Raw genomic sequence first — 16,827 nt, 5'->3', positions numbered from 1 at the left:
CCTGAGAAAAAGAACAGGAAATGACATCACCAACGCAGGAAATGACATCACCAACCCAAGGAAACTTCAACAGGTAAATAGAAAGCAGGACATAACACCAGCGCTTCGTCGGAGGCTCACTGATGATGTTACCTAGAATGGTGACGAAATGTCTGAAAACTAACCTTCCAGCTCAGCGAGCAAACTCACATCCAGAACATAGAACATTACAGCACAGTACAGGCCCTTCAGCCCTCGATGTTGTGCCGACCAGTCATACCAATCTGAAGCCCATCTAACCTACACTATTCCATGTACGTCCATACGCTTGTCCAATGATGACTTAAAATGTACCTAAAGTTGGCGAATCTACTACCGTTGCAGGAAAAGCATTCCATTCCCTTACTACTCTCTGAGTAAAGAAACTACCTCTGACATCTGTCCTATATCTTTCACCCCTCAGTTTAAAGCTATGCCCCCTCGTGCTCGCTGTCACCATCCTAGGAAAAAGGCTCTCCCTATCCATCCTATCTAACCCTCTGATTATTTTACATCTCAATTAAGTCACCTCTCAACCTTCTTCTAACAAAAACAGCCTCAAGTCCCTCAGCCTTTCCTCGTAAGACCTTCCCTCCATACCAGGCAACATCCTAGTAAATCTCCTCTTGCACCCTTTCCAAAGCTTCCACATCCTTCTTGTAACACGGTGACCAGAACTGTACGCAATACTCCAAGGGCAGCCGCACCAGAGTTTTGTACAGCTGCAGAATAACCTCTTGGTTCCGGAGCTCGATCCCTCTATTAATAAAAGCTAAAACACTGTATGTCTTCTTAACAGCCCTGTCAACCTGGGTGGCAACTTTCAAGGATCTGTGTACATAGACACTGAGATCTCTCTGCTCATCTACACTACTAAGAATCTTACCATTAGCCCTGTACTTTGCCTTCCAGTTACTCCTACCAAAGTGCATCACCTCACACTTGTCTGCATTAAACTCCATTTGCCACCTCTCAGCCCAGATCTGCAACTTATCTATGTCTCTCTGTAACCTACAGCATCCTTCGTCACTATTCACAACTCCACCGACCTTAGTGTGGTCTGCAAATTTACGAACCCATCCTTCTAAGCCCTCATCCAGGTCATTTATAAAAATGACAAACAGCAGTGGACACCGACCCTCGCGGTACACCACTAGTAACTTGTCTCCAGGACGAACATTTCCCATCAACTACCACCCTCCGTCTTCTTTCAGCAAGCCAATTTCTGATCCAAATCTATTGTTCCTCCAAATAAGACATCCAAATGTCTTAAATCTATTGTCCATGGAGGAAATGTGGTTTCTGAACATTTGCTAGTGTGTGTATTTATGAGGGATGGGGAAGAGCAAGTAGCCTGAGAATAAACATATTGTGAATGCATGCATGCAGGTGTGAACGGGTATGTGTGGCAGGAGTGAGAATTGAGCGTGTATGGCAGGAGTGAGCATGGGTGTGTGCGGCTGTTGAGAGAATGGGTGTGTGCTTTGGGCAAGTGTGTGGCAGGAGTCAGAAGGGGTGTGAGTGGCGTGTGTGAGAATGAGTGTGTGTGGCAAGAATGAGAATGGGTGTGTGGCGAGCGTGAGAATGGGTATGTGGCGAGCTTGAGAATGGGTGTGTGAGACGAGTGAGAATGAGTGTGTGTGGTGAGAGTGTGCACAAACAGTTGTGAGCAAAACTGAAGTAAAAAATTGAACTATTTAAAGCATCTGAAATAGAACTGGTCAACTGCACCAATACTTTTAATTATTTGTTCATTTAAAACATTTGTTTTTAGTATTACTAAACAAAACATGAGTTGAAATGACTTCCCTAAATGTCATATGGGGATACAAAAACCCAATCACATCAACTAGATTTTCCAACCCACATGTACTTGGCAGCATTTAAAGACCTAGTTTTGCAATTAACATTAATGATTCTTTAATTATTAAAACGAATTGAGGCATCTGGTATAAAAATGTGACACTGAATGTGAGAAACTTTATATGTACACCAGTTTCATGCAGTAACACATCAATACTTCAAATGGCTGTGGAATTTTAACAGTGAAGCTAAAATGTACACCAGCAGAGAAGGGTACTCATAAATACCATAGTGCATGTCAGTCAATTGCAAAGTCTCTCAGGAAGGGAGTCTTAGTTAAGTGGTAGATTAAAAGGTGCAGAACTCCTGGGAGCCGACTGCCTTCATATCTGAATATTAATACTTTCTGCTGTGTTGAAGTTTCCAGAAGTGACATTACTATTTCCATAATTTTGATAGACATTTCTACAGGCAAATATAATTGAGGGTATGGTACAGTCTCAGAAAACTTTCTCAGCACCTTTAGGGTAAGTCTCACAAAATAAAGAGGGACAAATTTTGCAGACCTTTGCAAACATCCAGAGATCCATATCCAAACTTAAGAGTACAGTGATTATTGGAAATCCTGCGTGTGTTGTGATATTGTTGCATTTAGTCTGGATATTCCCACTATTTTAAGCCTCCTATGATATGTACAAATTCAAAAAAACCGGGACTGAAATATTAGGCTTTCTTTTCATAGCATTTTAAGTAGTCTCAGAAATAGGAAGCTGGATGAAGACAAAGTAGCAATACAGGAAAGGCAGCAGTGGCCACAACAATGAAAGTAAAGGAAAACAAGAATGATAATAGGTTGTATATTTTCTTCACTGCCCATCGCCAAAGACAGAGGCACAGTCCAATAGATTGTTCGAGCAGGATAGGTTTCAGCACCGTGTCTCTGGATGTGCCACAGTCATTGCATCACAGACATTAGTGCGAGGAACAGCAAAGGACATTCTGCTGGTTAGCAGCGACATAAAAGCAGCTTTGTTCTTTGTGACTGGAAGATCTGTCTGGTGTGCAGACAGCTGCACTTATTTTTTGCAAGCCAGTATTCTAAGTTCAATGTTGCTTTTTACATTTTTACAAACATATTATTGATAGATGACCAATCACTCTCTATTTTCTATCTTCAGATTGAGTGGATATTTAAAAATTAAACTCCTTTGACCGAAGCTCTGTAGGAGGGCTGAAGTTGAAAGTTCCTCCAGGTGTAGTTTCAGGAATAAGGCAGGGGTCTTCATCAATCTATCAGGGCATGAAAACAGCAAATACCTAGTCAGTTGCAATCAAATTGCACTCCCTTAGGTGCGCAACTACTCACAGTAAATATCAAGTTGTAATCAAGTTCCATAGGATAAATTCTGATTAATGCTGATCAAAGTGACACGGCAAAGTAATCAAGTTCCATAGGATAAATTCTGATTAATGCTGATCAAAGTGACACGGCAAAGTAATCAAGTTCCATAGGATAAATTCTGATTAATGCTGATCAAAGTGACACGGCAAAGTAATCAAGTTCCATAGGATAAATTCTGATTAATGCTGATCAAAGTGACACGGCAAAGTAATCAAGTTCCATAGGATAAATTCTGATTAATGCTGATCAAAGTGACACGGCAAAGTAATCAAGTTCCATAGGATAAATTCTGATTAATGCTGATCAAAGTGACACGGCAAAGTAATCAAGTTCCATAGGATAAATTCTGATTAATGCTGATCAAAGTGACACGGCAAAGCATTTGAACCAGTTAAGTACATGTGGCTGTCATTTGTCACTTGACATTTTGCTAATTTATAAAAGATTCCATGTATCGTGAAATCATAAAAACATTTCACAACATTTCTTCTCAGTATAAATCAATCAATGTTGCTCAACACAATCCATAATGACAGCAAATCTCTAAATGTGATAATGACAAGATGGATTATGATGACAATACGGAACACAGACTGAAATGGTGGTAGAAACAAATTCATGGGAATGTAAACATTTTTAGGAGGAAAATCATTGATTGATTCATGTTCCAGATTTGTCAGTGTAAGTTCTACATGAGCAGTGAAGCTCATTTCAAAAATAAAAGCTCATCACAAAATAAAATTTTAATGGCAGGTAGAAGAACTGTCAAATTCTCAACAAATGGAAACATACAAAAACATTGCAACTTCACCTTTGATATGCCAGGCACGAACGCCCATTTGTCCCCAGATGCCTAAACTATTTCTCTTTGAGTGGGTGATTTAGTTCCTCTGAGCATCAGGAAGGTGTTATTATTCAGAAGCAAAATGCCTCAAAAAGGCAGTGATTTTACGGAGATTTTACTCTCATAGAGGGAGTAACACTTAAAGAGGAATGTTCATTTTTTACGAGTGAGGAGGATCCATCCAGTTTTAAAAGGTGAATGTAATGATAATGTGACAGATGCTGAATATATGTGTTCCATTCATTCAAAGTGCAAATTACCATTTCAGATAAGGTTAACACAATTCTGTTTGTTCTACAAATGGCTACGATGCTGACGGTGAGAAGGACACCATTTTGTTAGCTTGGTATCCTTGCTCCTCCTCTAAAAGGCAGGCTGGATGCAGGACAATTTTCTGAAGTGTCCTGCAAAATGTATATATGGGATCTGAGCTTTCGTAACACAATCAGGCCTGCTAATATAAACACTGATAGAAACGCCTGCGTCAATCCAGATCCTCTATCTAAACCTGTCACCTATTTTCCAAGGATCTGTATCCCTCTGCTCCCTGCTCATTCACGATATTGTGCCTGCCTCTACCACCTCTGCTGGCAATGCGTTCCAGGCACCCACCACCCTCTGCGTAAAGAGCTTTCCACGCATATCTCCCTGAAACTTTTCCCCTCTCATCTTTAAATCGTGACTCCTAGTAATTGAGCACACCAATCTGGGATAAAGCTTCTTGCTATCCACCCTGTCTATACCCCGCATGATTTTGTATACCTCAATCAGGTCCCCCCTCAACCTCCAACTTTCAAATGAAAATAACTCTATTCTACTCAACCTCTCTTCATAGCTAGTGCCCTCCATACCAGGCAACATCCTGGTGAACCTCCTCTGCACCTTCTCCAAAGCGTCCACATCCTTTTGGTAATGTTGTGTCCAGAACTGTACGCAGTATTCCAACTGTGGCCGAACCAAAGTCCTACACAACTGTAACATGACCTGCCAACTCTTGTACTCAATACCCCGTCCAATTAAGGAAAGCATGCAAATATGCCTTCTTGACCACTCTATCCACATGCGTTCCCACCTTCAGGGAACAATGGACCTGAACACCCACATCTCTCTGTGCATCAATTTTTCCCTGGGCTTTTCCATTTACTGTATAGTTCTGTCTTGAATTGGATCTTCCAAAATGCATCACCTCGCATTTGCCTGATGGAACTCCATCCGCCACTTCTCCACCAAACTCTCCAGTCTATCTATATTCTGCTGCATTCTCCGACAGTCCCCTTCACTATCTACTACTCCACCAATCTTAGTGTCATCTGAAAACTTGCTAATCAAACCATCTATACCCTCCTCCAGATTATTTACGTATATCACAAACAACAGTGGTCCCAACATGGATCCCTGTGGAACACCACTGGTCACCGTTCTCCATTTTGAGAAACTCCCTTCCACTACAACTCTCTCTCTCCTGTTGCCCATCTGATTCTCTATCCATCTAGCTAGCACACCTGGACCCCATGCAACTTCACTTTCTCCATCAGCCTGCCATGGGGAACCTTATCAAACGCCTTACTGAAGTCCATACATATGACATCTACAGCCCTTCCCTCATCTATCAACTTTGTCACTTCCTCAAAGAATTCTATCAAGTTGGTAAGACATGACCTTCCCTGCACAAAACCATGTTGCCTATCACTAATAAGCCTACTTTCTTCCAAATGTAAATACATCCTATCCCTCAGTATCTCTTCCAGCAGTTTCCCCACCACTGACGTTAGGCTCACTGGTCGATAATTACCTGGATTATCCTTGCTACCCTTCTTAAACAAGGGGACAACATTAGCAATTCTCCAGCCCTTCAGGACCTCACGCATGCTCAAGGATGCTGCAAACATTTCTGTTAAGGCTCCAGCTATTTCCTCTCTCACTTGCCTCAGTAACCTGGGATAGATTCCATCTGGATCTGGGGGTTTGTCCACCCTAATGCCTTTTAGAATACCCAACAATATCCCCCTCCGTACACCAACTTGACCTAGAGTAATCAAACATCTATCCCTAACCTCAACATCCGTCATGCCCTTCTCAGTGAATACCGACACAAAGTACTCATTAAGGATCTCACTCATTTTCTGACTCCTCACATAACTTCCCTCCTTTGTCCTTGAATGAGCCAACCCTTTCTCCAGTTACCCTCTTGCTCCTTATGTACAAATAAAAGGCTTTGGGGCTTTCCTTAATCCTGTTTGCTAAAGATATTTCACGTCCCCTTTTAGCCCTCTGGAGCTGGTGCAGAGCAAATTCACCAGGATGTTTCCGAAGGTGAAGCAGTTTAGCTATTAATGAGAATCTCAGGTTATTTTCTTTACAGCAGGGAAGGTTGAGGGGGATCTGATTAAAGTGTAAAAGATGAAGTAGGGCATGGACAGGATGAATTGAAAACAGCTGTTCCCATTTGTCAAAGGGCCAACATGAGGAGGAATAATTTTTAAGTGAAAGCCAGGAGATTCAGAGAGGATTTGACAGAACAGCTTTTGATCAATACGGTAATGGGTGCTGGGAGGGTAGTTGGCAGGAAACTTTAAGTCGTCCTTGGATGAACACTTGAAAATGTCATAATATTCAACGCCATGGGTCTAGTGCTGGAAAGTAGGAGTAATGTAGATTGGTGGTGCAGACTTGATAGGCTGAAGTGCCTGTTCTGTATTGTGTGATTCTATGATATGATTCTATTAAAATATGTGGGGCTACAGGAAAACAGCTGTAGACTACAACTAATTGGACAGCTCTTTCGAAGATCAGAGGTATAACTGGTTTTCACCTGTCCTGCACAATTCCAAAACTAGATAATGGTAATTTCTAAACCGCATGGTTAGAAATCACAGAACACCAGGTTATAGTCCAACAAGTCTATTTGAAAACACAAGCTTTTGGGGTGCTGTGCCTTTGTCAGGTGAAGTCTAAATAGCACAGCATACATGACTCTGTGCGTCATAGGTGCATATTCTCTATGTAGAAATCATCAAAGCAAGCATTGCTTTAAAGATTCCGTAGCTGACCTGGTCAGAAAAATTGACTTGGTCCAACCAAATATGCAATAAATGGGCAACAACACTACAAGAACTTTAAAACTCTTGCAACCATGGAAGGAATCCGAAACCAGCATACCAGGCTTCTTCACTGTGTTTCTATTCAGTGTACACTAAGATGATTTGAAGGATTTTATTTAAAAAGTAACTGTGTTAGATGCACTTGAAGGAAGGTTTACTAGACTAATACCTGGAATAAGATCATTGTTTTATGAGGATATCGACAGGGTAGGTTTGTATCCACTGGTGTTTAGGAGAGTACAAGCCGACTTTATTGAAACATAAGAGACCCTGAGGAAACTTGACAGGTTCAATGCAGGAAGAGTAGAGGAGATAAATATTATTGAAATGGATAAAGACTGCAGAAAGCTGCCACATAGAATAATTTGTGAATCATTATGCATGAATCACAAAAGGCTACAATCCAAGGTCAGTGGGTACAAGGGCAGACAAATGAAGTGCCTTTATTTCAAAGGAATGGAAAATAAAAATAGAGAGGCTTTGCTAAACCTATACAAGGAACCAGACAGATCACAGCTAGAATGCTATGAACAGTTTTGGGCCCCTTATATGAAGAGATATAAACTTGTATTGAAGGCAGCCAAGAGAAAATTCCCTTTGTTGATCCTATGTTTTGGAGATTTTCTTATGAAGAAAGCTTACGCTCACAAAGGTCTACAGCACAGAAAAAGGTCCTTTGGCTTTTCAAGTCTGTGCTGGTCAAAAACAACTGTCTAACTATTTTAATTCCAGTTTCCAGCACTTGGTCGATAGCATTATATGCTTTGGCACTGCAGGTATACACCAAAACACTTTTACGAGGGTGTCTGCTTCCACTAAGCCCACAGACAGTGAATTCCAGATTCCCACCACCTTCAGGCTGAAAAGTATTTTCTTCAGATCTCCACTAAACCTCCTGCCCTTTTACCTTAAAACTATGACCCCTGGACACACATCACCCCAAGGGAAAGGTTTCTTCCTGTTTATTCCGTCTATGATCCTCATAATTTTATACATCTCCATCATGTTCCCACTTCAGCCTCCTCTGCTTGAAGGAAAACAATCCCAGTCTATAGAATCTCTCCTCATACCTTAAACTCTCCAGCCCAGGCAACATCCCCGTGAATCCCCTCTGTACCCTCCTCCAGTATTAATCACATATATCCCATAATGTGGATTCCAGAACTGAACATAATAGTCCAATATTTCATAAGTTCAGCATCATCTCCCTGCTCTTAAACTCTATGTCTCGAATAATAAAAGCAAGTATCCAATAAGTCTTTTTAGCCACTTTAATTACCTTTCCTGATACCTTAAAGAACCACTGGACATGCACACCAAGATCTCTCAGAATCCTACCATTTATCATGTATTCCATTGCCTTGTTGCCCTACCCAAACACAGAAGGTTGCCTACACTCACTGGAATTTAGAAGAAAGAAAGGTATAAAGATTCTTAGGTGACTTGACAGGGTAGATGCAAAGAGGTTGTTTCCCATTTCGGAGGAAGTAGGATAAGGAGTCATCTAACTAAGAACTGAAGAATTTCTTCTGGTGTCATAGAGTCATACAGTAAAAGGAACTGACCCTTGGAGTATTGTGTACAGTTCTGGTCACCGCATTATAAGAAGGATGTGGAAGTTTTGGAAAGGGTGCAGAGGAGATTTACTAGGATGTTGCCTGGTATGGAGGGAAGGTCTTACGAGGAAAGGCTGAGGGACTTGAGGCTGTTTTCGTTAGAGAGAAGAAGGTTGTGAGGTGACTTAATTGAAACATATAAAATAATCAGAGGGTTAGATAGGGGGGATAGGGAGACCCTTTTTCCTAGGATGGTGACAGCGAGCACGAGGGGGCATAGCTTTCAATTGAGGGGTGAAAGATATAGGACAGATGTCAGAGGTGGCTTCTTTACTCAGAGTAGTAAGGGAATGGAACGCTTTGCCTGCAACGGTAGTAGATTCGCCAACTTTAGGTACATTTTAAGTCATCATTGGACAAGCATATGGACATAGATGGAATAGTGTAGGTTAGATGGGCTTCAGATCGGTATGACAGGTCGGCACAACATCAAGGGCCAAAGGGCCTGCACTGTGCTGTAATGTTCTATGTTCAATCCAACTCATTCATGCCCACCAGATATCCTTAACTGATCTAGTCACAGTTGCCAGAATTGGGCCCATATCGCTCCAAACACTTCCTATTCATGCACCCATCCAGATGCCTTTCAAATGTCAGAAGTCATATGACAACAGGTTATAGTCCAACAAATTTATTTGAAATCACAAGCTTTCGGAGCATAGTCCCTTCGTCAGGTAAAGTGAGAGAGAAGCACACAATAAGCTTTGAAAGTTTTAGAGTCATATAGTCATATAGCACAGAAACATACCCTTCGGTCCAACCAGAATGAGAAGAGAGGTAAGTCTAAGGCTGGTACAGTAGAGAAGAGGAGCAAGGCAAGCAAGAGCAAAGCAGAGAACAAGGTAAGACTAATAAATTAAACTGAATTTATTTCAATGCAAGAGACCTGACAGGTAAGTCAGATAAACTCAGGACATGGTTGGGAACATAGGACTGGAATATCATGCTGAACATAATTCCAAACTAAACTAGTCCCAACAAGCAAGGCGAGCAAGGTGAAGGCCCATGGTGTTTGAGGTGAGCTAATGGCTTGGATTGAGGATTGGCTGTCTGACAGAAGGCAGAGAGTTGGGATGAAAGGCTCTTTTTCGGAATGGCAACCGGTGATGAGTGGTGTCCCACAGGTTTTAGTGTTGGGGCCGCAGCTGTTCACCTTGTACATTAATGATCTGGATGAAGGGACTGGGGGCATTCTGGCGAAGTTTGCCGATGATACAAAGATAGGTGGACAGGCAGGTAGCACTGAGGAGGTGGGGAAGCTGCAGAAAGATTTAGACAGTTTAGGAGAGTGGTCCAGGAAATGGCTGATGAAATTCAATGTGAGGAAATGTGAGGTTTTGCACTTTGGAAAAAAGAACACAGGAATGGACTATTTTCTAAATGCTGAGAAAATTCGCAAAGCAGAAGTACAAAGGGATCTGGGAGTGTTGGTCCAGGATTCTCTAAAGGTTAACTTGCAGGTAGAGTCCATAATTAAGAAAGTGAATGTAATGTTGTCTCTTATCACAAGAGGGTTGGAATATAAAAGGAGTGATGTGCTTCTGAGGCTTTATAAAGCTCTAGTTAGGCCCCATTTAGAATACTGTGTCCAATTTTGGGCCCCACACCTCAGGAAGGACATACTAGCCCTGGAGCGTGTCCAGCGGAGATTCACACAGATGATCCCTGGAATGGTAGATTTAACGTATGACGAACGGCTAAGGATCCTGGGATTGTACTCATTAGAGTTTAGAAGGTTGAGGGGAGATCTAATAGAAACTTACAAGATAATGTATGGTTTAGATGGGGTGGAAGCTAGGAAGTTGTTTCCGTTAGGCGGGGAGACTAGGACCCGTGGGCACAGCCTTAGAATTAGAGGGGGTAAATTTAAAACTGAAATGAGACGACATTTCTTCAACCAGAGAGTGGTGGGCTTGTGGAATTCATTGCCACGGAGTGCAGTGGAGGCCGGGATGTTGCGTGCCTTCAAGGCAGAGATCGACAAATTCTTGATCTCAGAATGAATCAAGGGCTACGGGAGGAGTGCAGGGAAGTGGAGTTGAAATGCCCATCAGCCATGATTTAAATGGCGTAGTGGACTTGATGGGCCGAATGGCCTTACTTCCACTCCTATGTCTTATGGTCTTATGATCTAACTGCCTTATCCTGGCCCATATCCCTCCAAACCTTTCTTATTCATATATCTATCCAAAAGTCTTTTAAATGTTGTAATTGTACCCTCACCCACCACTTTATCAGGAAGGTCATTCCACACATGAATCACCCTCTGTGTAAAAAATTTGCCTCATATGTCTTTTTTTAAATCTCCCTCTTCTCACCTCAGAAGTGAGGTGGCTAATATGGTGCCATTATTTAGAAAAGGTGGTAACTTTAGATCAGGTCTATCCCTTTCCACAACTATTTTAAAATCACAGAGAGTCCCCCCCTGACCGTCAGTCAGTTGCTCTATTTACCAAGAGATGATCAACTTTTGTTCCTTCCCTGGTAGGTACATCCTTAAACTGAATAAGGAAGTTTTCTTGTACGCACTTAACAAATTCCTCTCCATGCCCTTAACACTCTGGCAGTTCCAGTCTATGTTTGGAAAGTTAAAATCCCCTATCATTATCGCCCTATTAATCTTACAGATATCAGAGAGCTCTTATATACTTGTTTCTCAATTTTCCGTTGATTACTGGAGTGGTTATAGTACAATCCCAAAAAGGTGATCATCCCTTTCTTATTTCTAAGATCTAACTCCACTGGACATTCATCCAGGAATATCCTCCCTAAGTACAGCCGTAATGTTATCTTTAGCTCAAAATGCCACTCTCCCTTATCTCTTGCCCACCCTTCACTATCCTTCCTATAGCATCTATATCCTGGAACATTAAGCTGCCAGTCCTATCTCTCCATGAGCCACATTTCTGTAATACTTATGATATTCCAGTCCAATGTTCCCAACCATGTCCTGATTCAAAATGTGAGGCTGGATGAACACAGCAGGCCAAGCAGCATCTCAGGAGCACAAAAGCTGACGTTTCGGGCCTAGACCCTTCATCAGAGAGGGGGATGGGGAAAGGGAACTGGCATAAATAGGGAGAGAGGGGGAGGCGGACCGAAGATGGAGAGAAAAGAAGATAGGTGGAGAGGAGAGTACAGGTGGGGAGGTAGGGAGGGGATAGGTCAGCCCAAGGAAGACGGACAGGTCAAGGAGGTGGGATGAGGTGGTAGGTAGGAAATGGAGGTACGGCTTGAGGTGGGAGGAAGGGATGGGTGAGAGGAAGAACAGGTTAGGGAAGTGGAGACAGGCTGGGCTGGTTTTGAGATGCAGTGGGGGGAGGGGAAGAACTGGGCTGGTTTTGGGAAGCAGTGGGGGGAGGGGAGATTTTGAAGCTTGTGAAGTCCACATTGATACCATTGGGCTGCAGGGTTCCCAAGCGGAATATGAGTTGCTTGAGAAGGTTGCAGGAACAGCAACTCATATCCCGCTTGGGAACCCTGCAGCCCAATGGTATCTTTGTGGACTTCACAAGCTTCGAAATCTCTCCTTCCCCCACTGCATCCCAAAACCAGCCCAGTTCTTCCCCTCCCACCACTGCATCCCAAAACCAGCCCAGCTCGACCCCTCCCCCCCATGCATCCCAAAACCAGCCCAGCTCGACCCCTCCCTCCACTGCATCCCAAAACCAGCCCAGCCTGTCTCCTCTTCCCTAACCTGTTCTTCCTCTCACCCATCCTTTCCTCCCACCTCAAGCCGCACCTCCATTTCCTACCTACCACCTCATCCCGCCTCCTTGACCTGTCCGTCTTCCCTGGACTGACCTATCCCCTCCCTACCTCCCCACCTGTACTCTCCTCTCCACCTATCTTCTTTTCTCTCCATCTTTGGTCCGCCTCCCCCTGTCTCCCTATTTATTCCAGTTCCCTCTCCCCATCCCCCTCTCTGATGAAGGGTCTAGGCCCAAAACGTCAGCTTTTGTGCTCCTGAGATGCTGCTTGGCCTGCTGTGTTCATCCAGCCCCACACTTTGTTATCTTGGATTCTACAGCATCTGCAGTTCCCATTATCACATGTCCTGAGTTTATCTGACTTACCTGTCAGGTCTCTTGCATTGAAATAAATTCAGTTTAATTTATTAGTCTTACCTTGTTCTCTGCTTTGCTCTTGCTTGCCTTGCTCCTCTTCTCTACTGTACCAGCTTTAGACTTATCTCTTTTCTCATTCTCTCTTACTAGCTGAAAGCCTCCTGAATAGCACTAGCAAATCTCCCCACCAGGATATTGGTCGCCTTCCAATTCAGAGGCAACCTGTCCTTCTTATACAGGTCACTTCTACCCCAGAACAGATTCCAATGATGCAAAAGTGTGTATCCCTGGGTCCTCACTAGCTCCTCAGCTATGTATTCACCTGCTCTATCATCCCATTCCTACTCTCACTAGCATATGGCATTGGGAGTAATACAGCTATTACTACTCTTGAAGACCTACTTTTTTAACCACCTGCATAGTTTCCTATATTCCCTCTGCAGAACCTCATACTTTACTTGTCGTTGGTACCAACATATACCATGACCTTCTGCTGGTCACTCTCCTTTGAGAATATTCTGCACCCTCTCCAAGACATCCTTGATCCCAGGGAGGCAATGCACCATTTTGATATCTCACTGTTGGCCACAGAAATGTCTGTCTATGTGCCTGTTTAGACAGTCGATCACAATCGATTGCATGGAACCCGACATACCCTGCATTACAGTACAGCCAGTCATGATACCAGAAACTTGGCTGTCAGTGCAATGTTCCCCTGAGAGACCATCACTCCCACAGTATCCAAAACAGCATATTTGTTGAGATGGAGATAGTGCAGGAATTTCCTGTGGCTATCTGCCTACCTCACCTAGCTATAACCCATCTACCTGACTGTGCCTGCCATCCTTTATACCCCTGGCTCCTAAAAATTATCACTGCCTCTAACCACTGCTCTAACCGATCCATGTGATCCAATAGGATTCGCAACCAAACGCTCTTCTTGCACCATAATCATCGGTAACATGGAAATGCTCCCTAATTTCCTACATCTGACAGGAAAAGCACATCATTCTACTCAAGGCCATCTTTGCATCTTAACAGTCTACAGACCCAGAATATACCCAAAAAAGAAACACAACACACTTTTTCAAAAACTCAGCTTTAGCACAGCCTCAAAAACACAGCTCTGGGATAACTTAATATTAAAAGTTTAATCAAGAAACTGCCCTCACCTTACTGACTATTATAGATTTACAAAGTTAAATTAAGTTTCATAAGTTTTCTACGTCATAAAATCAAACACTTAGCTGATCAGACTCTGAAATTGCCACTAATCACTCCCAGCTGGTGTGTATAGTTCCAATCATGAGGTCTTCCAAGGTCAGCTGTGAAATGGCACTGCAGTGCCTGTTTTTCTTTGGCTGATCTCCAGAGATTTTGTAAATTCACAGTCAGTCACTTCTTCTCTCCGAGGGTAGTGAATCAATGGAATTCTTTACCATAGAGGGTTTTTTCCTTTATTCATTAATGGGATGAGGGTGTCACTGGCCAGGCAGCATTTATTGCCCATCCCTAACTGCCCAGAGGGAATTCAGAGTCAACCACATTGCCATGGGTCTGGAGTCACATGTAGGCCCAGACCAGGTAAGGATGGCAATTTCCTTCCCTAAAGTACATTAGCAAACCAAATGGGGTTTTCCCGATAACAGATCCACAGTCTTCATTAGAGTCTTAATTCTAGATATTTTATTGGATTCAAATTCCACCAGCTACCATGGCGGGATTCGAAGCCGGGTCCCCAGAAAGTTATTTGGATCTCTGGATTAACAGTCCAGCGATAATGCCACTAGGCCATCACCTCCCCAGAGGATTGCTGAACCTGGGTCATTAGGTGTATTTCGGACTGATACAGACAGATTTTTAATCAGTGGGGGAATCAAAGATTAAGGGGTGAAGGCAGACAAGTGGAATTGTGTATTATTAAATCAGCCACGATCACATTAAATGATGCAAAAACTTAATAGATTGAATAGCTTAGTTCTGCATCAACACCCTATGGCCCAGGATATTTGCTCTCGTAGAGGAGTCTAGAACCAGGGGTCATGGTTTGAAAATAACAGATCACCCATGTAAAACAGAGATGAGAAGAAATTTTTGTCCCTCAGACGATCGTGAGTCTTTGGAACAGTTTCTGAAAAGGGAGGAAGCAGAGCCTTTGAATGTTTTTAAGGCAGAGGAGAATGGTTGCTTGCTAAAGGAGTGAAAGGCTATCGGGAATAGATAATGTGATCTACAGGTTACAATCTGAGCAGTCATAATCTTATTAAATGACAGCAGGGTTCTCTTCACCTGGTCCTTCCCAGTTTATTTGTATGTACCTGTACATTTCGCAAGTTTAATGAGCGCAACTTCTCCAGGAGATGATGTAATGCAGACAAACTTTCTCACCTCCTCGCCACAAAAGTAGCGGTCGATGATCTCAAAAGCAAGCTTATAGATGTCCTCATTCTCATGCTGCTGCAAAGCTTCAATCTTTTCAAGTCCTGGGAAGTTTAAGGGAGGTTAACATTTTAGTCTTGAGATACAGTTTGATCTTCAACAAGTGATACTAGAAGCAGAGATAATGGGAACTGCAGATGCTGGAGAATTCCAAGATAATAAAATGTGAGGCTGGATGGACACAGCAGGCCAAGCAGCATCTCAGGAGCACAAAAGCTGACGTTTCGGGCCTAGACCCTTCATCAGATCTGATGAAGGGTCTAGGCCCGAAACGTCAGCTTTTGTGCTCCTGAGATGCTGCTTGGCCTGCTGTGTTCATCCAGCCTCACATTTTATTATCTTGATACTAGAAGCACTACACTTACCTCCGCATTCCTCTATCATTTCAACTAAAGTATTCGTGTCAGAACCAGCCACTTTCAGAATGTTATTTAGACCATCAAGAACCACCTGAATCACCTGAGGATCCTTCACACCAAGTAATTTGCAGAAAGGAGGGATAACATTCTGCTGTACAAGATATTCAACCTGGAAAGCAAGTAAAAAAACTCTTAAAGTAAAAGATATCCGTAACTATATGGGGAGTTGTGGCATAGTATCAACGTCACTGGGCTAGTAAACCAGAACCCAAGGCTAATGTTCAAAATTAAAATATGCTTTTGTATCTGAAATGCACTGAGTGCTTCAGTGTACAAAAGGTGCAGTTACCTGTTCCTTTCTTCCACTAATTGTCAGGTTACTGATGGCCCAGGCTGCTTCCTTCTGAGTGCCAAAATCTCCCTAGAGGGAAAGATAACAATCATCAGTGGCTAGTTATTGAGTACTTAATCATTAGAAACACATGGAAAACAGTTATCACTCCTCTTACATACAGATGGTTCAGAAGCTTGCTCCAGTTAAACACTTGTATGAAAAATGATGTGGAGGTGCTGCATGCTGTTGGACTGGGATGGACAAGGTTAGAAGTCACACAACACCAGGTCATAGTCCAACAGGTCTGTTTGAAATCACAAGGTTTTAAAATGCTGCTCCTTCGTCTGGTGAAGTGAAGGAAGCGTACAGGCACAGACGTGCCATTATCTCTCCAACCATATACTTCAGGCCTGTGTGCTTCTATCCACATCACCTGATGAAGGAGGGAGGCTCCAAAAGCTTGTGATTTCAAACAAACCTGTTCGAGTGTAATCTGGTGTTGTGTGACATCTGACTAGTATGACAAAAAAGAAAGGTTGGTAAGGTCCGGAAGGGAATGAATAAATCAACTCTAGTATAAAATAAGACAGGATAAATAAAACCTGTTGTAACCAGAGAAAAGACATAATTTGTATTTAATTGAACATAGAAATTAGGACCAGCAGTAGGCCATATAGCTCCTCAAGCCTATTCCATCATTCAATAAGATCATGGCTGATCTGTTTGATTTTCCTCAAATAATTCGGGAATGTACTGACCATCTGAAAACATGGTGCACCCTCGGTACTGATCCTCCGTCAGTGCGGCACTCCCCTAGCCCTGACCCTCTAACAGTACAGCACTC

At 42.8% G+C, this 16,827-nt stretch overlaps 1 protein-coding gene across 2 annotated transcripts in view; it reads right to left on the bottom strand.

Annotated features, from left to right (window-relative positions):
- Positions 1-1,725: 1,725 nt before the first annotated feature.
- The window catches only part of LOC125458954 (importin subunit alpha-4-like), an 87,527-nt gene continuing 72,425 nt past the window's right edge, over positions 1,726-16,827 (bottom strand). For both annotated transcript variants that reach the window (XM_059651303.1, XM_059651304.1), the window contains 4 exons: positions 15,999-16,070; positions 15,656-15,818; positions 15,240-15,334; positions 1,726-3,111 (listed from right to left, as the gene is read on the bottom strand). In XM_059651303.1, coding sequence (XP_059507286.1) covers positions 3,013-3,111; positions 15,240-15,334; positions 15,656-15,818; positions 15,999-16,070 — 429 coding nt within the window. In that variant the 3' untranslated portion in view covers positions 1,726-3,012. The remainder of the gene's footprint in view (positions 3,112-15,239; positions 15,335-15,655; positions 15,819-15,998; positions 16,071-16,827) is intronic.

Source organism: Stegostoma tigrinum, chromosome 15 (genome assembly GCF_030684315.1).
Source record: "Stegostoma tigrinum isolate sSteTig4 chromosome 15, sSteTig4.hap1, whole genome shotgun sequence".
In the NCBI taxonomy this organism is placed as follows: Eukaryota; Metazoa; Chordata; class Chondrichthyes; order Orectolobiformes; family Stegostomatidae; genus Stegostoma; species Stegostoma tigrinum.
The sequence above is the reverse complement of the archived record's forward strand: the minus strand, read 5'-3'. Positions and strand labels throughout refer to the sequence as shown.